Here is a 26,591-nt window from a genome sequence, read left to right as displayed (position 1 = left end):
GGGGGAGGGGTGCGGAAGAGGGTGAAAAAGAATCGGGAGGAGTCCAGGGGAATATGAAGGGTTGGAATTTCTCCTGATTCCCAGTCCCCGGGTTAGACTAGTGAGTCTGTGTAGAGAATCAATGGTTGCTGGGAATATCGAGTCGAGTGTGGATGTGCAGACTGGCTGGCGTCTCTTGCGTCTCTTGCGTCTCTTTCGGATCTTTCTCTCTCCTCTCCCCACTCTCAGACATTATAAGTTAGGGCTCCTTTTTATCTCGCGAGACTGTCTACGTTTTACTACCGTGAACCAAGTCGCCGGGAACCCTGACGATATTTCTTGGCTTGAGCGATCGCACCCTTATATCCTATCCACATGAGTCCTTCCTTTGCGCTCTCTCCTCTTCATTAGATTCCTTATCGTTTTCTCTCTCTCATTCTCTTTTTCGGTAATGTCTTTGAGCCTCTGTATGCTTTCGTAACATGTGCCAATCGATCGTGGGAGGAAGAAAAATGTTACTGCGTGAGGAACCTAGAAAAAAAATGTTCTAGTAAATTTGAAAAAAAAAAAAAAAAAAAACTTTTGAGAAATTCTACTGGAACGAAGGACACATGAAGGTAGGAGGGAGGCAGTGGTTGAAAGTGGGAGAAAGGCAAACGGACTTGATATCACCTAGTGGGGTGGGAGGGAAAAGGACTTTCTTCGTCAAATCCCAACGGAGCTTTGGGGATGCATCGGTTTGATTAAGCGCTGGTGGATTTTGCAAAATCTATTTCTCACGCTCGAGGGAAAGAAGGATTTAATTGGGTGTTTTTCCATTAGAATATTCATCCTGCCATTCAGTGGGGATTGCAACCCCTTTGATTTATCGTATTCTCTTATACGACGCGTCCCTGGGTACCTTCGCGTTGGATACGGCGAATCGGACATGAGGAAGGAACGAGAGGGAGAGAGAGGGAAAGCGAGAGCGAACGCGCAATAAAAAAATATACAATTTCCAACGTGTTGTTGCGAAAGTGTCGACTCAATGCTCTTAATTCCTTTTGGCAAATTTGCCGAAATTCGAAAAATCCAAAAATCTGATTTACCCCGTACTTCCGCTACAAGCGTTTGAGAGTTTCTCTTCAATTTACATGAAAATAGAAAAGGGCTGGAAATTTATTAAGACTCGAGGGAGCTTTGATAAGGAAGTGGCAGATCAACCCCCCGATATCACAGGTACCGTAGAAAGACGAAGGGTCTAAGGGTTTATCCTTTATATTGAAACAGGAAAGAAATCACTGAGCGGGATTTCAAACCTTTTCTTTCTTCGGTCATTCATTTATTCATTCATGCATTCGTTTTTTCTCCCGTTCCTTCCCTCCTTCATTCGTTCGACTACATTTGGAAAAGTTAAGTGGATTTAAATATAGGAGACAAGCTGAAAACCTCCCTTAAATCTCTTGCTTTAATATATTGTACATCCTTTCCCAACTGCTTAAGCAGGTATTAGTACTGGAACAAGCAGGATGAGAATTCATTTCCCTTGTTGAATATAAAAAATTGCAAATCCACCCCTTACAAACATCCTGCCTTTTCGGTCTCCCTTGCAGCAAGCGACTAGCTCGCCCAAGCACCCAGTACACATCCTATAAACGCCGTATAGACGTGTGAGTGGCGTGGGTCAAATTTGAGAAATTGGGAGCGGAGATAAAAAAGGATCAAAAACGTAGTTGACAAGGATAAATAAATTTCGCGAAAAAAAAAAAAGACACAATCACCTCGTCACAGAATTTTGCTTTGGTACCTACAAGGCACCTGCGAGATACATTCTAGTTACAGTAGCAGGTGTCGAGCTCGGATTCAACCCTATTTTTTTGGTCCGTTCCGAGTAGAAAGTATCTTTGCTTTCTTTGCTTTCCTGCTTGATAAAAGGTCAAAAGAGGGGATAGCGCGCACTGAGGGGTTGAAAAATGCGAGATCCAGCCAAATAGCTCTCTGCAGAATAAACGAGACACGTGGAAAAAGAATTTTGCCCCATTCATCCCTAATTTTTCAATATTCATTTTTTCTCCCTTTATACTTTTTTATTTTTCCTTCGGTCCCCACACGAAAAAGGTTTTTTTTTTTAGAAAATGACAATTAGTGGAGATCTCTGACAAATTGCTCGTTAACCCGAGCATCAATTCTACGTCACAGTTTCCCACCAGTCGCTTATTCAAAATCGAAAAACCTTTCGTTCCTCTGTAGTCCGCGTTTAATTAACATCTCCCACTCGACCAGCCATCCACAATCCCACCCCACTCCTGCAAAACCCATGCTCGTTCACCGTTAAAAATAATACAGGTCGATATAAGAAAAAAAAATTTTCTTTTGAAAATATTTAGCCAAAATAACATTTGCGAATTTTCTTCGTATTCGGTATGTTCAGTCTGACTCTGTACAGTACGTACCTACTTGGGATACGCAGCGGCCATTATTACAGATACGACGTTCTATATATCTATACTGCGATGAATGCGCATTAATTAAAATACGTAACAACTGCAACATTTGCAAGTATGAAATATTATTTATTTTATGCAGACGCTTTATGATGTGCCAGACGGTAAAAGGCAGCTGCGACGTATACGGACTTTATTGGGAAATAAACGCGCAGTGCGATCTCACCTGTATCGAGCAATAAAATGGCAAATCCTCGAGTAACGTTCGCCCTGACGTTGATACAGTCTTCTATGCAGGTCTATTGTTTTGCATAAATTTTTTTAATATATCACGAAGTAACGGCACTTTTCTTTTATGGCTGTATATCACACGAATAAACATCCCCAAGCATTATGATTATTGAACGAGGAGTGCGTCTGAGGTTCAATCTAAAACTGATAAGAAATAATAAAAAGTACCTATCGATATATTTAATAAATAAAAAAATTATTTACTTGACAGCCAATTTTTCAAAATTTCGTATTCCACTCTATAATTTTAGATCTTACGTTGTATGAGCTGTCATTTTTTGACGTTCGTAATTTTGAGGTTACAAGATAAGATGATCTTACAAAATACAGATATGTATTTCTAAGCTATGCAAACATAACCTAATCTTTATAATCTATTACAAAAATCCAACTCACCGAGATGAACACAGATATCCTTCCGTGGCAGCGGCCGGCGCGCGACTGATCTCTTCCCCAGGAAGCCACCCCTGGTGCTTCCTAGCTACACCGGCCACGTGCTTCAGCGCCTACTGCGCATGACCCGCACGTGGTGTTTTCAACGTCTTCAGCTTTCTTTGCCCTCTGAATTTTCGACTGGTCCAGTCAAATACGCTCAGTCGAGGATCAGCCCTCGAGTAGACTACCAATCGTTATCGATGGAATCCTTATAACGTGGATTATGTAATTGACCAATAAATTTTTAAAAAGCCCCCAGGCACGATGAAGGGCAATTGATTTTTGAAAAATTAGAAAATAATTTGAAAGTCTAGGCAATTATTTTCCGAGAAATTCAAACTGTTGCCATGAAAAGGTCGATAAAGTTTAATTGCTCGGCAAGGCATGTAATTCGCTTGGGGTTGCTATCCCCTTGCTAATTTATTCGGTTCCGGATCCCCAGGAAAGTTGATACCGAATAACATCATGGCGGATTCGTTATCGTGTCGAGTGGGACGTTAACCCTTGCGTAATTAGGGCTTGGCTCAGATGAACGTTAAGGGGTTGACATTTTTGGGATAAGCAAAAACATCACGATTAGCCCTTAACTGCTCGCTAGTTTAAATTCAATTAAGATTTTATTTCAAAGAATATATTTTCTGTCATACCGGGATTTTCTTTTGTTTCCTACCCTCGTTACTACAGTTTCCCTTATACCACCCTGTCACCCCCTATTCCAATAAATAAAAGCCTCCTGTGTCACTCGTGAAATATTTCAACCTAACTTTCCTCGTGAATCATTCGTGCCTGAATCAGCAATTCTTACCCCATAATACTTTCTCTAATATATATATATATATTGACATATTGATATATATCAATATACAGTATACCCACATTAACGCAACGCATGTATTCTACATGGACCGATAAATCATCGACACTTGTATACTTGTAGATGTAGTCATGTAACACGTATTTCACTATACTACTGTGGCTTCGATGACATTTTTATAAGTTAGGTCACAAAAAAGATATGAAAATATCTCATAATTTGCTATTCGGCAGGGCATCCTTAACGATCCAGTTGCCCGAATATAGCCAGTGTATGCTGGGGTATTTGTAAAGCGTAGTACGCCAGCTTGTAGGACCATACAGTTTCAAGGAAACGGTAACGACTTTCGAAGTAACGTTGAGGAAAATCAGGTTTCCGGGAATAATTTTTGGAGCATCCGATGCAGCTTTTTTCGCAAAAGAAAAAGAAGAGCCGATCGCCCTGCACCTGCAACTGAATAATTCGCAAAGTTTTCCTTTCTTTTTTTTTCCACATAAAATAGACAGAGTTATTTTCATCGTAAATATTCAAGCTATCTAAAATGAAAGTGGGTGTTTGATTTTCACGTAATTCATGTTGATTAAAAAAAAAATGTGATTTTCTGATTTACCGTTTGATGGCTTCCTTACTGCTCGCTATGCAATAAATAACAATGGGATTCCGTTATTCGTTCTGAGGCGTTGTTACTTTATAACGTCGTTACTTAGAAAGCGTATTATGGTTGCGTGTCTGCAGCTCACCTGTGTCGGGTTATCACCCATTTAATAACGTGGATATACGCCATTGCGTAAGACTTCGCCAGTGTACTACCATACATCAAGATGCTTTATTTACGTCGAAGCAATTCCTTGGAACTCTGCGAGAAAGCTTCTCCCATTTCGCTTCCTGTTTTCTTGCCTTTTCACTTCCGGCGAAATGGCTGCGCAGTCGTCTTGCGGTCTTCAGCCAATAGAAGGAGGGCAGAAAGGCGGAAGAAAGAAGGAACTGATGAAGCAAGAATTCAAAGAGCGTTAAATTCGACATTTATTAGAGAGCCCTAAGCAGCTCGCACAGCCGTTTTACAAAATTTCTCATTGAAAAAGTAATAAATCTCATATCCTAAAATTACCTGATATCACCTTTGGAAAAATAAAACAGCAGCAAACTGGGACGCTCCTTTGTGATTCACTGGAATCAAATAATTAATTAACCCTTTGTTAACCGCTAGAGTGCCGGTATTTTTCACCCAAAATAGTGGTCTTTTGACGTTGAAAATTTATAGATAAATTTTTATATGAAATATGCTGGGTCAGGTTAGGTGTCTTTGGGTTTCTTCCGGAATCCGAATTGGTCCGGGGCGGCACTCTGAAAGTTAAAATGACCGTCTTGGACAAAAGGATAGGGGTGGGGTGGATTTTTCATTAATATAGAAAATGCACCGTCTGCCATTGGCGGTATTGGACGTCCATGAACGAAAGCTCACTGTGTCCAATCTCTATTGGGGAAAGTAGAGAAAGTCTAGAGTAGGTGATTGACTCGCGAATAAAGTTATTTGGTAAAATCAATCATGACGTCGATTGATCTGGGTCGAAGGGATGAACGACACTGTGCACGTTCTGCACGAAATTGAGTAAGGGGCTGCAAAGAGTGAGTGTTCTAAAAGTCTTGTTACGGAGAGTCGGGAAGGCTGGAATGTGAAAGTCTGAGAAAAGGATGTCTTGGGATATGTTAAGGGACGAAGGGCTAAGGAAAAGGGACGAATGGCTTGGCTTCGGTGAACCCATGGCAACAGGACGAAAGGGAGCGTGGAAAAGTTATGTGACTTTTGAGTCTTTACGCCACTGAATTTCCAAATGGCGAATTCTTATGCTGGAGTCGCGCGCGGGGTTGAAATCTCATTAACAGTCATAGGAAAACTTGAAAATTCGGAATTAAATTTCATTTCATTTATTTCGTCCATCTTTGTACGTATTTCGCTTTTTATTTTATTTATTTTTCGTTTTCGAATTCATACGCGTCTTCGATGATTTTTTGTATTCTCATCACTCCCACCAATACCGCGAGATATTAATGTTCCATCTTTAGGGGATTTTGTGAATTCTAGTTTTCATTCATGGGGTAATAGGGGGATGGAGATTACTATTTATTACTCACCAATAGCACGGACACGAACCTCGAGCTAATCTTCGTTTTACGTTTCGATTCGGGGATAGCAGTACGCGCTTGGCGATACAACCGTGCGATGGCGCTAGCATCGAGGGTGGTAAACACTTGGTGGTTTCGGCCCTCACGATTCTATTGAATGAACACGTGTGTGTTCAATGTTCGCAATAAAAGAATTCCTCGAGAAAAACCCATATACACAGACCATGAGGCCATCTAGAAATATCGAGAAAAAATATATTTTGCTCTTCCGCCGATTTCTGGTAGTAAAAAAGTAATACATTACCCTATGTTGTCTCTTTGGCTCTCTCTCTCTCTCTCTCTGGTTTTCTTTCGTTGATGTCCGAATTTCAAATTGCGAAAATGGTTACGGCCAAGAGTTGAGGGTCGCAATCCGAATAAAGGAACATTATCCAGCAGTGCCCTTATTCTCACTCGCGGTCGAACGATTCATTGCAATTTTTTCTTTAGAGACTTTCTCAGCCGTAATTTGGGAAAAACCTGAAATTTGAAAAAAAATTATTTAAAGGCCAGTTGTATTGTCTAGCTGTTTCGTATGAATTTTTATGAATCTTCTCGACTGCATTAAAGTTTTGCGAAAAATTATTGTTCTCAAAAATCTCTGGATTATATGGTTTTTCAACTACGTTTACTGAGCTGCATTTGTGCTTCAAGTAAATTGCGAGTAAAAATTTAAAAAAAAAAAACGTCAGACTGTTAGTTGCAAACAGTTTCTGTACAATCTTCAAAATAACGAATCACGAGAATGTTGAAATTTCACGGGGATCCACTTTCTCGGATCTTCCCCTAGGGATTTAGGGTCATAGAAATATTTTGTCGGACTCTCAAGCACCGGCCGTACAAATTAATAGCGTGATTAATGTGAAGTTGCGCTATAAAAACTGGCTGTGAGCAAGAGCAGCCCTAGAACATAATTTCCCAACGAATTCCATTCAGTAGGCAAAACTGTCGAGTCCCAGTCTGGGAAGTTTTAAATAACCTCAAATTCTACGAAATGCTCGTCTGCCACGAACAATATTCCGTTTCGACAAGATCGAATTATTAACGAGACAAAGCCGTTGCGCAAGAAAATTCAAAATAATTGGAATAGCTTACGATAACGACGTAGAACGATATGACGTAATCATATAACAACAATAATAACAATAACAATATTAATACAACAGTATCCCTTAACATTTTCCAATAAGCCTATTCTTTTTAAACTTATCTATATATAAATTGGTTTTGATATTTTACCACAGCAAGTTGTCAACCTCGCATATATTAAAAGAGTCGCAATAAAAGCGACACATCGGCCACAGCGTTGCCAACGATAAGGATGTTTAAATGGCAGCAATTAGCCCCTTGATGATGGAGATAGGTTTTATACGCTTTCATTTGTTTTGCCAAACTCGGAAAATGTATCAGTACCACTTTTCGTAATTGCCTGTCTGATATTAAAAAAATATATACACTAAATCAACTTTTTTCCCTAATCGGCTCTTATCTCTTATCAACAATATTTAAAATGAAATTTGTGTAGCAAGAACGTCGTATGCCCTGAATGCCTGTAATGATACTGACTAAACGAATTGTTCGAAAATGACCGTCTTGATATATAGCTTAAACAGCGATATATGCTGTACACGAATTTTCATGATTTTTTGATGCTCCATTTCGTCACGGTAAATTGACTTTTTCATTGTGCAATTAACGTGTTATTACGTAACAGAGTCGAATGGCGGCTTCGCTACTTATCCGGCTGCCATTGATTACTCGGCCAACCCGTTCAGCAGCGCCATTGTTCTTGAGAATCATGTCACAACAATTGATCCAAACAAACTTGCTTTGAGAACAATGTTATTGATACGTGGCAATTGTTACAAGCTTGTTAAAGATTTGTCAGCGGTTCTCATGTCATATAAAACGATCAAACAGGCAGTGCAACGATCTGGAAGATTTAATGCATTTTTGTGTTTATATCATTGACATGCACTGACATTCATAGTACATATAACTGCACTCGTACTTAATTAGCTACCAGACCGTAGTCTATTTCTCACAGTGTAATTTTCCTCTGCAAGAACAATTTCAGATTCTCTTTGCGAGAGAAATAACGTCAATTTCCCAAGTTTCTTTCCTATTTGTATTTCTGCTCGCGCTTCTGCTTCTATACGGTCGTGACGTTCAAGTATTGGTTATTATTATTATTATTTATGATGGTACCTACCATGAAGGTGTTGCTGCGTTCCTCGCCATTTTCTACTCGTTCTGTGCTCCATTGTCGCCTTCGGAATTATTCCGTTAATTTATTACAGCGATCTAACGAGGTCGTTTCATATTTCGATGAAACATTCGTTTTTGCAGGCTTCTTCAATGACGTCAAGGATTTCTTCGTAGAAGGTTTTCGAAAATTCGAAATCGTCGGTTAACACTTATCCGATATGTTTCGATCGAGGACGAAACAAAAGTTTTCGACACGATAAAGACGTCCGAGAGAAATCATAAAGGGGGTTTATGGAATTGCAAAAATAGTTTGACGATAATAACCCATATTGAATTCTGTTATCATTAAGACTCTTAGTTTAGAAATACAACATTACTTTTCATTCTGAGCTCAGGACCTTTTTAGTAAAACAAATTGAGACGTAAGAAACTTGATAACAACATACGTTGCGACAAGACGGGCGGCTTGTATCCCCGAGTAATGTCTTTACCCGACCGAAGGGCCCCGAGGCGCCACGGGTTCTCCCGGAATCTACCGAAAGGCGACGGAAACACCCGAGCAGTCGGGGACCCGGCATCGTTACGAAAATCACGAGGAATAACAAGACGTTCGCGAGTAGTCCGAAATTGTGGTGAGGTGATAAATAAAGAGAAAGGAAAATAGTGCACAGGAGAATAAGGAGGAGCGTAAGAAGACGTGGTAGCGAGAGACGAAAGGGAAAAGACAAGGTGAGATAGAAGCCTCTTCCAGGTATGTACTTTTTCTTTTTGGTTGCAACGAGATTTTGACTACAATGGCAGACGAACGATCCCCCTTTTACATTTTCCCTATCAATCCCACACAGCCCTATGTATTTTAAGGCCACACGGTAGATTAATTAAGTCTAAGATTTACTATGTACAATTTTTAATACAAAGCAATATCACAGATATTCTGTGCTCAAAAATCACTTGAGACTCCCTTACCTTTCCCTTATACGAGTGTCATTTAAAGCATTCATGTAGGTAGATCTTAGCGCGTTGGCACGCAAGCGTGTAGGCAGATCGTAGGTAGTACGTAAATAGTACGTAGCAGCAACATTCTCAAGCGATCTTTACTGGTTGCCTATAAAAATTCGATAACTCAGAAGTATGCCATTGCACCGAGTCTGGAGAATTATATATCAGAGCACATAACTTCGCCACCCGTTAGAATCGAAGTTACATTGCGTTCGTATCGTCTTCTTGTTCAGTCAGGCGCGTAGCCACGAGCGAGGAGGACATTTTAGATTGACGTCCATATTTCAGGTCTTCCTACTACAAGCATTTTACACTTTAAAAGCATTCCAGAAATATATCTTTGATTTCCGTTCATTTTACATTACGAATTCTCTAAAACAAACAATTGTAAATTACTGATCAGTTTATTTTCATACGTCGATGAAGCAACGATACAGTATTTACAAACACAGATAAAAAAATAGTATATAACAATTTTGTAGTGGATCAATAAATTATTATTAATTGATTATAATCAAAGACCGACATACAATTTTTTATTTTATTTCAAATATTTTCTAACGAACACAACGCGAAGGGTTATCTTTCCAAATACCAACAATGCTGTTGTCCGCGCGTGAATTACCGCCGCCTTGCATGTCCGCATTCAGGATGCATCGTATGCACTTTGTTTGCAGGGTGCATCTCGACCAAACTACTCGGAAATTGCAGCATAAGTCAGGCGCTATCTGAGACGTTGATCAGGGACTACCTTAGATTGTATATCCTGTCTGGTTAAACGCTAAGAAATAATTCGAGTTTATCGCGCACGATTTCGTGAATAGCTGTGCTTTTACGTGAAATAAAAGAAAATTAGATATACCTATACGTATACAATTGTAGTTTATATCGAGAAATTCGATTTCGCTTCTATTATCTTGGATTATTTATATCGGTTATTTTGGATTACGTTTTTATTGTCAATAAAAAAAAAGCAAATGGACATCTGCAAAAGCAACCGATTTTAGGAAGACTAAAAAAAAGTTTTTCCTGGACACTGGGTACGTTGTCGATGTATTTACCAAATGTTTTTCGTTCCACGCATGCACTGCATTATCGCGGCTGCAAAGTGCATTAAACGAAAATGCACTGATCCGAACAACGATGTTTCTCCGTAGTGGGAATTATCGTTTATTTCGATTTAACGTTTCGTCCATTGTAAAGAGGCATATTATGAGTAAATTTCGAGAGCTGCATAGAAAATGGAATGTGCATGGAAATGCATTATTGCGCTTTTAGAACAGCTAACCGGACACGATTCAAAAACACTTTAGTTTTTGAAAAAAAAAATAATATACCTTATTGTTATCATTCAAATTATCGATCACGCATTATTATTTTGAAACAACCGATATTCTGTATTCTTTCGTAGATGCAACCAACTCACTGCATAAAAATGCAGGTGCAATGTCCTGCGTCGTTGAATATAACGTTTCCTCGTTATTTTTGATTTAAAGCATTAACGAGATCAGGAAAATGTGTTGCGAGCAGAACGAAAGTACAGGAACGTTACGGCTCGCCTTTGCGAACCACGTTAATTGGGTTGGACCCATAAATTCTTTGTTCTTCGCAGAAGAAAATTTTGAAAAATCATTTTTCAATGCGGCATTGTTTTTTTATTACAATTTTTTCCAAAAATAAGTCAAATTTATCAGATTGACAAAAAATAATCTTAAATAAATTTTTTCTGCAAAATTATCAAAATATAGTATCCTTCAGCAACTCGCAGTCTTAAGTGCAGGTGCAATCAAGCTCGAGTGCAGTAGGTTGCCAATGTCTTATACGTGGGTTTTATCGTAAAACTGACGTTAGATGCAATCACGATCCACTGTAAAGTCTATCATTAATGTTAGGCTGTGTTAGGTTAGGTTGACAGCAAACTTGTTGCACAAGGAACGCTTCAATCCGGTTAAGCGTTCCTTAAGATATCCCGTAAGATGATAGTTTTAAGAAATTAATAATTCGCTGCTATACTACAATTTAATCGCTCGGAATACCTCCAAATGTTGAGGAATACCTCAAAATATGAAACATATTAAGTAATTCAAAATCACACGAAAATATTGTAACACAATGTATTTTAAAACTTTTTTCCTATTAACAATTTAAATTTTCGAAAAAAAAAAAGAAAAGAAAATTTCCAATTTTATGATGCGCTGTCAAGTATGTATTTAGTAAAAAAAAAAGTAGATGCTCACGAGACCATCTCGTCTGATCAGGTAAGAATAATTTTTATGATTTTTACTTGAACTTTGCCCTCTCCTACTTGCCCGCACTTCCTATTAGATAATAGATTTATTTAGTAACGCCCAATGCAAAGCAGCCTCGCGCAGCCCGGTCGTCCTTGCTTTTATTTTCTTAGTCTATTACAGGCAATCGCTCGCAGCAATCTGGTGCAATGTCAGCGAGTGCATTTCTCGAGCAGGACTCGAGAGCTATAAGGTCAGCAGAAACAATTTTCCCAGCACGTTAGAAACTACCGCGTCTCTGGAACTATTAAAGGATGAGACGACGGGACCTAATTCCATCCAGCATCCAAGCATCGATACTCGGGCCTTGCCCTTCTGTATAAATTTTGATGGTTGATGAAAGGGATCCCGTCGACCCTCGCAGACTAAAGGTCAACCTGGGATACCTTGCTCTTGGGAAAATAAGGTCCAGCATTAAAGATCCCTTAAAGGTGGCTGCGAACGAGTCTCATTAGAAGTTACCAGTTGCTATTATCCTTCCGTTTCTCTATTTCTCTCACGTTGCCTCCCTTGAGACGGGATTCGTTAAGGGACTATTTGAAAATTATATGAATCGTAAAGATTTAATTTTATGATCTTTTTTTTTTTTAACGTTTACACGTGGATCAAAGATTCACTGCGCAGAGTCAAATCGAGCTACTCTCAATCTTGGCAGATCTCAAAGGCTATCCTCTTTGGAAATTCCTTCGACTATTAGCATCTCTCTTTTTCTCTTTGGATATTTTTCTGTATTTTTTTTGTTGCTCCTTTTACGTCTCCTTAAATTCGACAGTTCTCGTTACCATTTACTCCAGACTGGGATTAGGTGCTTTTTTACGAGGCTGTCGGAACCGGAAGAAGTGGTTATTGTCCCCGAAGGACCAGCAATCACTGCAGATGGCGCTACGGGAGCTGATACTGCTACGGATCCTACGGATGGACCGGATACTGCTACTGTCGGTGCTACCAGAGGCGTCACTAATGGAGACACTACCTTTAATTCGGAGAGGCCGGTGACAGTGTCTACTGGTTCTTTCAAAACTACAGTACCAGAACTAGAGCCTTGGATAACTGTCGATGCGGAAACAGGTCCTAAAAATAATAATTGCTTTCAGGTATGAAGGATTATTTAAAAATAATCAAATTTATATTTGGAACTTACCTTGAACCAAGACGGTGCCACTAGCTGGCCCAGCGACAGTCACGGACCCAGAAACAAGACCAGACACAACAGCACCGGACACTGGAGTACCTACAATTTCAACACCCGATGTAGCAACAGCTGCAGCTACGCCAACTGGACCGGTAATTGTGACTGGTGCTGAAGTTGGACCAGCAATGACGATTGGTCCTGAGGGAGGAGCAACGACTGCAGCTGAACTGGTAGCTACAACTGCAGAAGATCCACTGTTTGGTCCCGTTACGGTAACCGATCCTTCCGAAGGTCCCACGATTGACACTGGACCCTTCGTAGGACCCTTGACTAGCACCGACCCTTCAGCAGGACCTGCTACTACAGTTGATGCTAAAAGAAGTAATTTGATAGTAATTGAAAATACTGATTAATAATATCTCAAAGAAAGTAACTCTTTTCTACCTTTCTCGACAGTAACGGCAGACGCCCCGCCAACTGGTCCCGTGAGTGTAACTGGTCCAGCGACAGATCCTTTGACAATAACGGATGGGGCAGTTGGTCCTGCAATGACCGGGACACCAGCCCACGCTACAGGTGCATTCAAAGATGCAACGGAGCCGCTGTACGCTGAACTGATAACAGCTCCACTGGATGCTGCGTAGCCAGTTGATCCGTGATACGGCCAAATACTGGCGTGGGCGAATGCCAGGAATATACAGAGTACCAACTGTGGACAATGCGATCGAGACAAATTTATCGGATTAAATATCAGGAGATGAGTGTCGAGTCGTAAAATATTATCCTCTGTCCTCCTAAAGTATGTCCTCTCGAATTTTTAACGAGACGCTATTCCACACTTTTAAGCTGTACCAGAGAACAATGGATGCACACGTGGGCCCATACGTATATGGCGCGGACGTGCACCAGTATGCAAGTCGATTTGCATAACTTGGTCGGTCGCAGCGTGCAAGGCGTGACGTATCACCATCTAAGTTACAGCGTATCGGTATATTCTATATCAGCAGAGAAGGAAGATCGCGAAATCACGCAGCTGCGAAATACGTAGACGGAAGGAAAAGTATTTCCTGTGGAAACTGTAACACTTAGTATCGTCCCTACGAATGACAAATATTAAAATAATCTCGATATCCTTCGCTCTTATTGTTCTATTTGCTGCTGATTAGGGTTGTACTTTTTCGGCAAAAATAGTAGTTCCGTGTTCCGCCGCTAGGAGCGCGTTCTAATCGCGGCTTTTTCAGGGGCGTCGGCTGCAATAATAATTTTCAATCACGTCCTGTTTCCTTTGATCTCGTAAGTGCTACGTGATTCGATAAATTCCCAGCATCAGTCTTACTGGTTGCTACTGGAGGCCCATTATTTTCCTGTCGCAGCTGCATTTCATTGCTCCATTGCTCCATGACTTTTCAAGACTTTAAAATCCATTTTCACTCTTATTACAATTTTATCTATTCGCGTTCCCTTCTATATATAGATATATCGTTGTACAACCCTTCTACGTATATTGTATATACAGATGCCAGTATATTCTTTTTCTTTTATCTCTTACCAAAGACTGCATGATCAAGTCTCTTCTTGTCGTATCGCTTCTGTTCCCAAGAAGATTAACGCGTCTCCACTGGACCCGTCCGCGACGAGTCTATTCTCTTTATACACTGCTGGGAGGCTAAGAGCGGCGTAACCTCCGAACGCCATAAAAATTCACCACGCCTAAGAGTTCCTTACGCAGCTGCATCAGGAATGCACTAGGAAATCAGCTAATGAGGATTCCAGATTATCGAACGAGCTGGAAGTGATAATCGATTGACTTCATTGCACTTACGATTAATTAACACAGCATTTTTTACCTCAAAAATGAAATAAAATTTCTTTTGATTCCAGATGATTATCAATTTCCTTTTTTTTTTTCATATACAATATCACGTAATTGATCTTTGGCTATGCCTTACTGTGTATATCAGCCTTCAAGTTCACGTATAGGACGTAACAACCCGGTCCGGGTTGTCCTAGAGTGCCCTGTTAATTATCCACTCTAGTCAGTTAATTAGGATCACACCAAGACTCCATCGGCCCCGTATCATTAGTCGTGACAGGGTCATAGCCTACCCACCTAGACTAAGGATTGTCCATATTATCCTAGGGATATTTCGTGCGGTCAGGTTTATATTAAACGTCTCAATCGAGGTCGGCCAGGTTGGTTCTACATACATTTCTTTGGTCTGGCACTTCGGACTCTGGAATTTCTCAAGGCGACCAGCCATACATACTTTTTTCTCGACGATATTTCCGGTCAGCAATGCCAACGTCGAATGCAAATATCTCCGAGTACTTACCAAGCTGATGAATAAAAAGTAGAATCACAGTTAGGATTAGGTATTACAAAGAGTAAATATAATTCTACGTTCTATCCACTATGTATATATTATCTATTGTATTGTGTATTTCAATATGGCCTACGGTTGGTAACACATTCTGATAACTCATCTGAAGTTAATTACTGGTGAGATGTCAGTGACCTTTGAGATTGAGGATGCCTGAGACAATTCTTGGAATTGAACCTGAAAATCATTCAGTGACGTAATAATTGCAGGCTGTTTCACCGAGATAGGTTACAATTTCGGATTAAGGCAGCCATCGACTCGAATGCAGTTGCAGCGATAATCCATCCTTACGGGATGCAATTGCATTGATTCGACTGGATAGATTATTATTAGTCTTTCTCTCTCTCTCTCTCTCTCTGTCTCTCTCTCTCTCTCTGTCTCTCTCTCTCTCTCTGTCTCTCTCTCTCTCTCTGTCTCTCTCTCTTCCTCACCTTCTTCTACCGTGTTGTACGAGAATGGATTGTTCGCCATAGCGAATTTGCGAGGACTCGTGTATATCCAGTTTCTATGATTTATGCTGCCCATGTAACATATATATGTATATAATGGACGCATCCACTGAATGCATTAAGGATTTTGGATTTCTCGCGGATTTTGAGATAAGGCTTGATTCATTTTTTTTTCTTCATTTTTACGCTACGAAACAGGTTTTTCAATTCCCGGATAATGATGAGAACGAAAATGCTGGATTCTCAGAATTATTCAGGTAATTTGAGATTTTGCGGAATCCATCTAAAATGTTAATGCTAAGAAGTATATCTAGATGTCATGTGCTGTCGATATGCGGTTTCTCAATTATGACGCAATCTTTGAAAAAGTGAAATTAGATTCTTATTTCTAGATAATCTTCGAGTTTGTGTCAAAGTCACGTGGGTGCGATTGCATCTCTGACGTAGATACGTCACGAGGCAGGATTTTTATATATTTTATAAGACGATTATGTACTGGCAGATAACATTATTAATACATTGTATATATTATTGCCAACGATGGCAATATGTATATAAATCGATTACCAGATCGAGTTCTCGCCAAGTACAGTAGTCATTTGATAAGTAGTAACGGGACGCGAGTCAAATGGCAGGGGTTACCATTTTTTTTAAAATTATTAAATTTTTTTTCCGAGACAATTATCATAGCATTATCATTGATCGTTCTGACGCAACTCCCGTGGAAATTGTGCGACCTGCAGACTTCGCTGGAACTTGATTTACCGATCCTTACATGTTAACCGGGTTGCCACACCTGTGAATATTGTCGCGTAACTTCTGATACCGCCATACAATATTATAGGACATGTTATCATGCGTGCGTTCCGTGGCGGAATACCCGCGGTTGGGCTCTGTGTTAGTGACGTACGTGAAAAGTATAAAAGCCGAAGAATCCCTCGAGTCCAGCATCAGTTTTGTAAATCGATCTGTTACCTCGTCACAGAGCAAGCCAATCCTTCGGTCTCAACATGAAGTACCTGGTGAGTTTTCGAACTTTGAATGATGAATATTAAGGGTGGACCAAGCGAATAGATTATTAATTTGAAAAATGTCCTTTTCTTACAGCTCGTTACTCTTGCCCTCGTCGCGGTCGCTGCTGCTCATCCTGAAAGGGAACGTCGCAGCGTTTTGGGACTTCCTCTGGTTGGGCCTGTTGTTCCAGGCACCGTTGTAGTTGGGCCTCAAGCTGGTCCAACTGCCGTGATCGGACCTAGTGCCGGAGGTGCTGTTATTTCTGGCGTCTCTCCAGCTCTAGTCGCTGGTCCAGTTCCTGGTAATTGTTCTGCCGGATTTTACGTTCACCCGTATCGTGCTTTTGACAAGTCAAAAATAGTGAAATTCCAAAACTTCATTTCAGCCGGTGCAGTCATCGCTGGTCCTTCCGGGACTGTGGTTTCTTCGGGAGTTCCTGTGGGAGCTGCCGTGGTAGGTCCTCAAGTTTGGGGATGGTAAAAGGATCGAGCCTTCCTGCAAACCTACCCCGTCTGGACGCTCGCCGTGGCTCAAATTGGAATAGAAAAATTACGTGGGAAAATTCATTTGGTCCATCTTAAGAAAAAACGAAAAAAAAGGAAAGCTATTACTCCATCGAAAATAATGATATAAGATATGTCTGGCGACGATATATACATACCTGCTACCTCTCGAGAATGACTATGAACTATATGTTTTTCCAATTTTATCTCTTAATTTCTTTAAAGTTTCATGAAACCTGTTATACACGTGTACGCCGATAATTAACAATAAAAAGATATGCTGCTCTGAAAGTTCCATGTCGTCAAGTGAATTACCGAGTAATGCGTTTAAGCCATCAATTTTATGAGCGGCGGGGAGAAGTTATCGTGAAAAATTGCCCATAAAAGGGAATATACCGTACTAGCCCCCTCCGAAATATTTCATAAGTAAGGGAAGAAGAAAGAAAAAACATCGAGTCTCGCGTAAAAAGATTTGCCCAACATTTGCCCAATATTATCATCGACATCAAAAATTTCGCAGGGCACTGCCCGAAATCAATGAATTTGAAAAATGGAAAAAAAAGTTTTATCCCGTTTGTCACGCGACGTACCGAAGCGGCTCTAATTTCTGTCAGAAGCGCAGATCGAAAACAATGAATATGTAATAGGTGGGTTTATTCATGAAAATAAATTATTAGCGTATCTACAATACAATTATCCCTTTGTACTGTCAATCAACCAATATCACGTGGAAAATAGGCAATACGTTATTTACTCGCACGTCAATGATTTTCCAATAGCTAATTAAGTCGCACCAATTGCTATTGTCGGAATGTCGCCCAGAGAATCCGAGTCGTTTGCACGTAGCTCGTATTACCGGAAATTTACCAGTATCGTTCTCTCGTAAATCCATGGAAAATAACCTAACGAGTATACCTGCTTATCGGTAAATATATATATATGTAGTTGGTGCACGAGTTCAATATATTTTTTGTTATGATTCGCAAACAATGCAATCCTTATCAAATCACCACGTCTTTTCACAAAATCACAGAAGTATATGTTCAAATAGATAAAATATATTTCAATGCCATAAATCAGGCATATGACCATTAGTAACCAAACGTGTACATAATCAAGCGTAGTTTGTTACTTTTTCATCACATATAAAGTATGTAAAAGAAACAGTATTGCAATTCGAAAAAAAAAATCAACTCTCGGATTTTGATTGAAATACATATTTTGAGGCTCCTAGATTCGAAAAAACATTCATTCATTTCTGTCTCTGTGGTCAATTCTGTCCAAAAACCTATTAACTTTAAATAAAATTTAATTTTGATATTGAAATTGACACCAAAACACCAATCTATGGCACTTTACCTGAAATGTGAACAATAAAAAAATGTGCTTTGTATCGATAGACTGATAGCTCTGCATCACTTAGTTCTTAATACCAAGTAATCTCACAACAGTAACGTGATGCCAGTAACAATCGTAATGAGAAAGTCACGTGTTGAGATCACTCCAGTAGCAGCTTTTTATAGACTCCAATTGTTATCGATCTGTCAAAATAAAAAAACATTGAACTCGTGGACCGACCATAAATTTACATATATTTACATTATCGAGAAATTAAACCAGAATCAGAGTTAATTTTCAGAGAGATTTGTGCTTACAATTAGTAAATCCCTTAAATCTGCATTGTAGCCATGTGAAATTATCCATGACACCTGTTACCTGTGTATATATGCCATATCCAAATATATATAGTGTGACGTGATTTTACGAATCACGGTCCCAAGGCGGCTCCGGTTACCGATACAGATAGCGTTCTCTATTTCTGGTTCCCTTCGGGTCGCCACCCTGCCCAGAAGCTACGCTCCCGGGTTGATTTGAGGCAATTCTATGAATTCCTGTGAGTGTTACGGAGGTGTAGTGCAGTGCTCAACAGAGTGTCCTTGGGATACAGTTCTTGGCCTCCGCGGATTAGCTGCACCAGCTCCGGTGAGTCTCCCAATTTATTAATTGGTGAAGGGATCTCGATAGATAGTTAAGATTCGCTCTCTGTCGCTCGCGCTATTTGCCGGACTCTTACTCCGACCCTTTCTAGCTCAACCTAGCAGCCTGAGCGGCCGTGCATTTCCGTAACCGTCCGCTCCCGTTCGTGCTTCCAGGTGCGTTTGCTGATTTTACGCGTCCCCAAAAATCGATAGGATCCGTTAAGCTACCGCCTCGTCCGATAGGTTCCGTCAGAGCTCTCGTTCTTGGTGGAGTTGGGCCTGTTCCACCCCAACTCCCAGTTTATACCGGCTCGTCAGTTCCCGGTGAAGAAAGAATTGGCTGGCGGCCGCCTGACTTGCGGATGCACGAACGAAGGGTGGACGGCCGAAGGTAACGTAGGTTGCTTCTCGAAGATAGTCCGTTCTCGTATGTTTTGCTATCGGTGTCGGGTCACGAAAAAGAATTACATTACAATATATATATAGGGAATATACAATAGTTACATTGCGAATGCAGCATTGAAAAAAAGGCATAGAGAAAAATGCAGTCAAGATATTTGATTTAAAGATTCATTTATTTAAGGGTGGGATTAAAGCGGGGGGAGGGGGGGGGTTGTAGTTGTTGGAACAGTGGGTAGAAAATACAAAAGAAAAGTTTTGACAAAACTTGGAAAAACACAAAGCTCGTGAATCGTTGTATCCGCAACAATGGGCTGTATAAAATGTTACACGCCGTTCCTACTGCCATTATAACTTCGTACGTAGAAGCTTTGTAACTAGCGACATTAAAAGTCCTGGACAGCAGTCTCGGTATCCGCTTCTGCATCCGGAATCGTCGCCGTAATATGTGTATCATGTAGTTTTTAAGTTTCTTCCGTGAAATTTTTTTTCTTGATAAAGTATTCGAATATTTTACCAAGACAATCGCCGATGATTACGGGTGGACCATATGGAACGACTGCAGCATCCTTTTGTTCTAGTCAGTATCCTCACCAGACTCCGTGTCCTACCACTCCTGGTGCAACTATCGTACCGGCGGGTCCTGCGACGACGGCAGATCCTGTGGCAATGAAAATGCATTTGCATGATTATGATAATCCAAATGAATTTCTTGTCGAATTAAATTACACGCTAATAATAAAATTCCCGTTTGGAATTCGAAATACGGCAGAGCTTACTTTATTATGGTAATATGAATTATTGAGATATTCGTACAAATGAAAATTGGTGAATGGTTAATAATAATAATAATTTTAATATTTAAATACCAGCGTGCGGTCCGACCACTGCAGCAGAAGGTCCAACAGGCCCAATAACAGCGGCTGACCCACCGTGAGGTCCGATCACTGCAGCCGATGGTCCAGCCGGTCCCACCACGGCTACGGAAGGTGCGACGGGTCCTGCAAGGGCAACTCCGTGCCCTAGGCCACCTAGCACAACTGCGCCATTATGTCCCCAGGGACTGAGGCCCCATCCTAGACCCAAGGAACGTCTCTGACGTTCAGGGGTGGCCTGGGCCACGGCGATGGCAATAGCAAGGACGATCTGTCGAAGAGTAAATTCAATTTTTCTTTTCAAAATTCACTAAATACCGGTAATAATTTATTTATGTCGATTTCTTTTACGATTCTTCAATATGGATATCTCCTTGTCATCGTTCAATAATAATGTTGTAATTGATTTGTTGTAGATGAATTTTCTTAAATCTCCCATAGAAAATGATCTCCTCATACTTACCAAGAACTTCATGTTTATCTTCAATGTTGTCTTCGCTGGTCGACTGATACTCAACCCTCGACTTCTCCAGCTTATATAGTGGACAGGCGACATTGCTCCAGGCCTGTCGGCAACCTTCAACCCCGCGTAAAAGTCTCGCGGACGACGGGCGTGGTCGTGTGTGGAATGGATTATAATGTAAAACTGCCGGATCCGCATGTCAACGTCGTCTTACGTATAACCGTACCGTTAGAGGAATGCTTATTGTTGCGATCGCGAGAGAAGAAAGAAAAAAAAAGACAAAGAGACATAAATAGAGAATAGAATTGCAAAATTGAATCGCAGAAAGCAATAATGTAATGTACGAATAATGAGGAAAGGAAAGCGGAAATTTCATAAAAAATTAATTCGCCACTCGTAGCGAATAACTTCGTTGTAAAGCCCTACCACTGACCGGGGAGTCATAGCGATATGCGAATTTATGTTTTCCAGTGTAAAACCCTTTCATCCAATAAATGTCGTTAGTAACGCGAGACTCGCTCGTTCGAAATCGCCGTTATTTACGCGTCGTACACAAATATCGTTTTTCGCTATGAGTGAAAACGAAAGCCGAGGACAAAATAAAATAGATGGTAAAAGCATCAATGTACAAAAAATATATATGTATATATATACGCCAAGGAAATCAAAGTCTTTCAAATTAAAAACAAAAAATGTACATCACACTTTTGAAATCGACAATTTCACTATCCGAATACTTTTAATCAACCCTTATAAAGGTGCGCCTTTTAATCAACCCAATAACAGAAATAAAATGGCGAGTTTCCAATGCACTTCCTATATTAGATCCGTAGGCGGAAGCAGCTTGCGTTGCGAAATAACTGTAGTGAAGTACGGGAGATTGTAATGGGGTGGTAGTGAAGGGTGGCTGGCATGTATGCATGTACTAAAGGGGTGTCGGGGCGAAAGGGGTTGGTAGACCAGACAGGCAACAGTCACCATAATACACGCGGCAGAAATAGCGCACTTCATGTAAACGGTCCTAGTGTCGCTAGGTCGCTCGTTGTGGATCCCAGAGTGGACAGAGCATTGAATTAAATACGAACAGTCGAGCGGGATCGGAGGTTTCCATGTGAGCGACGTCACGTTGTAGCGTCAATGCGAAACCGTTACGCGACCGACACTACATAGTGCGACACGATATTCGCCAATTCGCCAATTCGCCTGGCTGTTTGTTTGATTTGCGAAACAAATGCCATTGCCATTCGGCATTAGTCCTAATGCTGCGATGAACTGCGGAATCTATAAACTATCTATATGTATATCGGTTCGAGCTATCCATTGACTATTAGGTTTATATTGATTGCAGTATTTACATAGGATGCACTGAAAAGGGAAAAGTAGTAAGCTACTGGTAGACAATTTTTTGGCGAGTCCACAAGGCCTGTTTGGGTCCCCACTGGGTCAGTCCAGGACTAGCTAGGACCTCGACGGGCCCCTTGATTCTCACAATAGTTTTTACTAGAGTTATATGTACGAGAAATATAATGGATTTTATGGTTCGTTATGGATACACGTTATATTACTTTCTTTTAATATATTTAGATTTTACGGTAGGAGCAATACTTTTGGCACCATTTTCGAGCTCAGGAAGATTGTATTATTGAATTCGAAATGAATGGAGTCATTTTAATTTTGTATATCGAGCAGAGCTCAATTATGCAATGCCAACCTGTTACGGCTGACGGAGCCGATTGATATCTTATTATAGCGGATTGCAAGAGTGCTTTACTTTGTTTCTATGAAAAATAGCAGCGATCAATTCTAAAGACTTTACAAGTCCTTGGTTTAACGAGCGTCAGGCAGAATAAGAAGTAAGATCGTACTTGACAGTGAAATAATTAGAAAGTTATTACTGACTGCAGTCAGAGTGCATTCCACGAAAAGTGCAGCGTCAACCGGCAGGAGTTGCGCAAGTCCGCAAGGTCGTATCGCAAATCGCAAGGGAAGCTGGCCAGAGCTCCTCTGGAAATTCATGTAAATTGGAGCAGGATTAAAGTGCAACGCGACGTCGCTACGTTTTAGACGCATTTTATTTCAAAGAATGTGCATTACAGGCAAGAGTTCATTTATTTCTTTTTTATCTTCCCCGTACAAGCAGACCGTTGTACAGTGTGAGTGAGATAGAGTTGGTCAGGGACGGTGAGCAGCGGTTAGGGACCGCAGAGTCGTTTATGGGTCTCTTCACCAGATCCCATGGGCACCGTGAACACCAGCGAGGATGGAGCCATGACCGGAGCCATGGGTAGAGATGATACCGCCGTCAGGTCCTGCAACGACTGTAGGTCCCGCAACTGGACCAACGACTGCAGCTGCACCTGCGTGAGGTCCTGCTACTACGGTACCGTGTCCAAGACCCAGGCCATATCCTGTTGCAATAAAAAATCACGATTAATCATAAAGTGTTATTAAGACGAAAGACAAAAAGAAAGAAAAACAAAGAAAAATTATATAAGTCAGAACTTCACGAGTGACCAACCGGAAACGACTCCACCCCATCCAAGACCAGGTTCGGAGACGTATGTGGGCCCAGCAACGGACCCAATCACTGCGGATGGCCCTGCGACCGAGCCCGAAATTACGGCAGGCCCAGCAACGGCTCCAGACACGTGGGCTCCGCCCGCAACGGGCCCAGCGACTGCAGCGGCCCCTACGTGGGGCCCAGCAACAGCTGCGCCGGCCAATACGGGCCCAGCGAGTCCTACTCCGTGAAGGCCAGTCAGACCGTAAAGGCCACTCGGGGCAGCTGAGGCGTAAGCTGCTACTGCTACTAGTACGACCTAATCATACGAGGTCGATGGTTATCATGATACGTAGCTAACGATAATAATCATCAATAAACTTTCCCGTCTCATTTATAGCTGTCTATTCCTATTGCCGGGGACTTACCAGGAACTTCATGGCGGTAAATTCAGTTGTGCTGTCTCTACGGATTTCCTTGCTGAACTGATCAGCCACCCCGTATCTTGGAGCTTTTATATCTAGAACTGACCCTGAGATGCTTAACGGTACTTCGATTCGTACGTACAATTTTTTAAACCTTCTGTCACGCAGATATTTGCGATAGGAATTTTGCAATTTTTCTATCCGTTCGCGTTTTCCTTGAATCATAACCGCGATCTGTTCCTCGTGCGAATTTTTTAAGGTAAGGTTAGCATTTACCTCGTTACCCATACGAGGAACTTTCAAATGTCTTCCGTCGATCCAGCAAGCCTTTTCGCCGATCCTTAAGATTTCTTATCTAATATCCATTTCGCAAAGTCAAGTGTCCACGAGAGCTTCTCATTGTGGAAAATCGAGTGGGTATTTATATAGGTATTCGATCGGGTCGGGAGATCGTTAAGTGATTTCTGGTTCTCTCTCCAGAGATTACCAAAGTCTTTCTAGTCGGGCAGGTTGGCTCATCCTAGCGAAACGAGATTCCAAGTGGAATCAATAACATCAATCTCTACTTTTTTTCTCCAGAGTAGAGCTGAAACTACTTTCTTCGGCTTTTCTCGCCAGTATGCTTGTACAGTCACATAGATATACATTCTTTTCTATATCTTTGTTACGATGTCTTTATCTCTTTTCTCTTTATAACTGTACCCCATTCTTACTATCTCCTTCGTTCCTTCATTGTTCACTGCGTCGTATTCCAGCACTTCAGTAAACTGAGAAAGAACCTTTGGGAAGGTTTAGCGTATTGGAGGGAATCGTTATTCTCGAAGAAATGTTCAGTAAAGTAAGTGTAAGCGGCAGAAAACGTCATGGCATCTTTCCATTAAGACGACGGCATACGTCGTCGCGATGCGAACTTACGCTCGGCGAAGAACTTTTGCCGTGGATTAACGAAGAAACGGACACTTTGGTGTATATATGTGTATAGAGAGAGAGAGAGAGAGAGAGAGAGAGAGAGAGAGAGAGAGAGTAAAGGAAATAATTAAAAAAAAAAATGGGATTTTCTTTGGAAAACTTTGAAATCTATCTTTAGAAACGCGCACGAAGGATCCGACGAAAACCAGACGACCATCCATCGAGCGATAATCGCGCGAGCGTAAAATCTAGCGGAAGGAATGAATGCGATTCTTTTCAAATGCAAATTTCAACTTCGCCCTAATTCATGACTTTGCTGCGAGTTGAAATTTCGTTGTTTTTTTTTCCTCACTCTGCATTGAAAACTCTCCTTTACCGTCGCCTTGATCTTGCTTCTTCTTGTCGCTCCTCTAGAGATACGCCTGAGGATTGAAAGGCAGAGTATCAACTAACCGGATGTCAGTTAACCCTCAGTGCTACTTACAAGGGATGCACAAGGAACCCGAACGAAGGCGAAGGTAAAGGCGGATACGTAGTCGTCGGGACGCATTAATTGAAAACGAAGATTAAAAGAGAAGCTCAGCGTCAACTCGGCTGTTCCTCGTCATTCAGAACAAAGGGGAGTAAAATCTAGAGGTATCGGCGACGTCGGGGTCCGTGAGGTTGCCGAGGTCGTCAAGGTCCGTTCACAGAGAATACTCGTCTGATTGGAGTGACGTTAAAGCAATTTACAACGATTACAGACGGTATCACCAGTCCTCCACCTCCACCTCCACCTCCACCTCCACCTCCACCTCCTTCTACTCCTACCGCCATCACTGCTACTCCTGTTTCTACCTACTGTTCCGCACTGCGCCCACCTCTGCTTCCATCTCGACCGATCCTACCTACTACTTTTCCTGGTCATTCTCTTCCATCTCAGGTTCTGTGCATTGTCAATACAATAGAATTTCAGACAGAGGCAGCTTCTCCGAGACGGTATTACCCACGTGGAATTGTACAGTGTATCGGATGCCTGTGAAACTGTTGGACATGGTTTAGCTGGGTAAGCCAGTGCATTGCTACAGTTCAGCTGGAGGTGCGCCGAGAGAATTTCAACGTTTATTCTTGGAGAATACAGATTTTTTGTGCAACTTGGATTTTTGAAGAATACGTTTATTTTTATATGCATATTATGGAACTTTGTTATATACACACAAAAGGCAAGAAAGAGGTATGAGCGGCAGGGAGGTCGGGTGACGGTCGGCATGAGGTCCTGGTGGTTGAATTGAGATCGAGACTTCTTTGAGGCATCCTGAGGAATTACCAGGGTCCTCCATAGGCACGTACTACACCACCAAGACCGGCATGTCCTGCGGAGATGGTACCGGAAGGACCAGCTATGACGGCTGGTGCGGAAACTGGTCCGGACAGTGCAGCAGGTCCTGCGTGTGGTCCAGCGACGACTGCGCCGTGTCCTTGGAGAAAGAAAAAATCAAATTTTGAAACTTGTCACTGTCTCCAAAATTTGAGAAGAGAATGTTACTCACCCACACCTGGACCAACGAGACCAAGTGGGCCTACGCCAAGAACGGGTCCAAGACCGTATCCTAGACCAGTGACGGCAGTTCCTCCTACTACACTCCCAGAGACAACAGATGGTCCTGCCACTGATCCAGTTACCACGGCGCCACCGTCGACAGCTCCAGAGATTCTAGCAGGCCCAACAACTGGACCTGCGAGAGCAGCTGGTCCTACTACTGGTCCTGCGAGTCCGGCCGGTCCTAGGACTGGTCCAGCTAGGGCGGCCCCGTGTCCCCAAAGACCGGAAGGTGCGGCCTGGGCCACGGAAAGGGCTACCAACACAATTGCTACGGTCTTCATAGCTGCTGATGATCTACTAAGTTTCTACCACGACTGCTTGTTGCTCGATGTGTCCCCAACTGGGACCGAGCCTGCTTTTATACCTTGGGCCATTGTCTA

General features: G+C 41.6%; 5 protein-coding genes across 14 annotated transcripts in view; 1 reads left to right on the top strand and 4 right to left on the bottom strand.

Annotated features, from left to right (window-relative positions):
• LOC107265412 (glutamate receptor ionotropic, kainate 2) overlaps positions 1-3,778 on the bottom strand; it is a 71,318-nt gene extending 67,540 nt beyond the window's left edge. For 4 of the 10 annotated variants that reach the window (XR_001537199.2, XM_025082609.1, XM_025082613.1 and 1 more), the window contains exon 1: positions 3,090-3,776. The gene's annotated coding sequence lies outside the window, so the exon portion shown is untranslated. Of the gene's footprint in view, positions 1-3,089 lie in introns of all 10 variants that reach the window. The other 6 variants (XM_015734853.2, XM_025082610.1, XM_015734849.2 and 3 more) reach the window with 3 other exon arrangements.
• Positions 3,779-12,133: 8,355 nt separating this feature from the next.
• On the bottom strand, positions 12,134-20,883 carry LOC107264986 (mucin-19). The gene is made up of 7 exons (XM_025082369.1): positions 20,796-20,883; positions 20,327-20,603; positions 20,052-20,118; positions 15,066-15,069; positions 13,177-13,441; positions 12,742-13,104; positions 12,134-12,671 (listed from the first exon to the last, which is right to left on the bottom strand). Exons 1-7 carry the CDS (start codon positions 20,805-20,807, stop codon positions 12,379-12,381), a joined length of 1,281 nt encoding a protein of 426 aa, XP_024938137.1. The 5' UTR covers positions 20,808-20,883; the 3' UTR covers positions 12,134-12,378.
• Positions 16,424-17,370, top strand: LOC107265414. Its single transcript, XM_015734854.2, has 3 exons — positions 16,424-16,584; positions 16,670-16,877; positions 16,962-17,370. Exons 1-3 carry the CDS (start codon positions 16,573-16,575, stop codon positions 17,054-17,056), a joined length of 315 nt encoding a protein of 104 aa, XP_015590340.1. The 5' UTR covers positions 16,424-16,572; the 3' UTR covers positions 17,057-17,370.
• Positions 20,884-22,864: 1,981 nt separating the features above from the next.
• On the bottom strand, positions 22,865-23,770 carry LOC107265104 (dirigent protein 10). Its single transcript, XM_015734155.2, has 3 exons — positions 23,724-23,770; positions 23,314-23,614; positions 22,865-23,203 (listed from the first exon to the last, which is right to left on the bottom strand). Exons 1-3 carry the CDS (start codon positions 23,733-23,735, stop codon positions 23,019-23,021), a joined length of 498 nt encoding a protein of 165 aa, XP_015589641.1. The 5' UTR covers positions 23,736-23,770; the 3' UTR covers positions 22,865-23,018.
• A 1,998-nt stretch (positions 23,771-25,768) lies between these two features.
• On the bottom strand, positions 25,769-26,527 carry LOC107265105 (tetra-peptide repeat homeobox protein 1). The gene is made up of 2 exons (XM_015734156.2): positions 26,159-26,527; positions 25,769-26,086 (listed from the first exon to the last, which is right to left on the bottom strand). The coding sequence occupies exons 1-2, from the start codon at positions 26,490-26,492 to the stop codon at positions 25,932-25,934; spliced, it is 489 nt and encodes a 162-aa protein (XP_015589642.1). The 5' UTR covers positions 26,493-26,527; the 3' UTR covers positions 25,769-25,931.
• Positions 26,528-26,591: the final 64 nt, after the last annotated feature.

The sequence above is a fragment of the Cephus cinctus genome, unplaced genomic scaffold (assembly GCF_000341935.2).
Source record: "Cephus cinctus unplaced genomic scaffold, Ccin1 Ccin1_scaffold0215, whole genome shotgun sequence".
Taxonomy (NCBI): domain Eukaryota; kingdom Metazoa; phylum Arthropoda; class Insecta; order Hymenoptera; family Cephidae; genus Cephus; species Cephus cinctus.
The sequence above is the reverse complement of the archived record's forward strand: the minus strand, read 5'-3'. Positions and strand labels throughout refer to the sequence as shown.

What these genes read in the sequence shown, in the direction of transcription:
- LOC107265414 (XM_015734854.2), top strand. An exon ending in AGTCGCTGGTCCAGTTCCTG is followed by an intron (nt 16,878 to 16,961) that starts GTAATTGTTCTG and finishes ACTTCATTTCAG; the next exon opens with CCGGTGCAGTCATCGCTGGT.
- LOC107264986 (XM_025082369.1), bottom strand. An exon ending in TGCCGTTACTGTCGAGAAAG is followed by an intron (nt 13,105 to 13,176) that starts GTAGAAAAGAGT and finishes TACTTCTTTTAG; the next exon opens with CATCAACTGTAGTAGCAGGT. An exon ending in TGGCACCGTCTTGGTTCAAG is followed by an intron (nt 12,672 to 12,741) that starts GTAAGTTCCAAA and finishes TATTATTTTTAG; the next exon opens with GACCTGTTTCCGCATCGACA.
- LOC107265104 (XM_015734155.2), bottom strand. An exon ending in ATGGGGTGGAGTCGTTTCCG is followed by an intron (nt 23,204 to 23,313) that starts GTTGGTCACTCG and finishes TTATTGCAACAG; the next exon opens with GATATGGCCTGGGTCTTGGA.
- LOC107265105 (XM_015734156.2), bottom strand. Translation starts at nt 26,492, where the DNA reads ATGAAGACCGTAGCAATTGTGTTGGTAGCCCTTTCCGTGGCCCAGGCC. An exon ending in TCTCGTTGGTCCAGGTGTGG is followed by an intron (nt 26,087 to 26,158) that starts GTGAGTAACATT and finishes TCTTTCTCCAAG; the next exon opens with GACACGGCGCAGTCGTCGCT.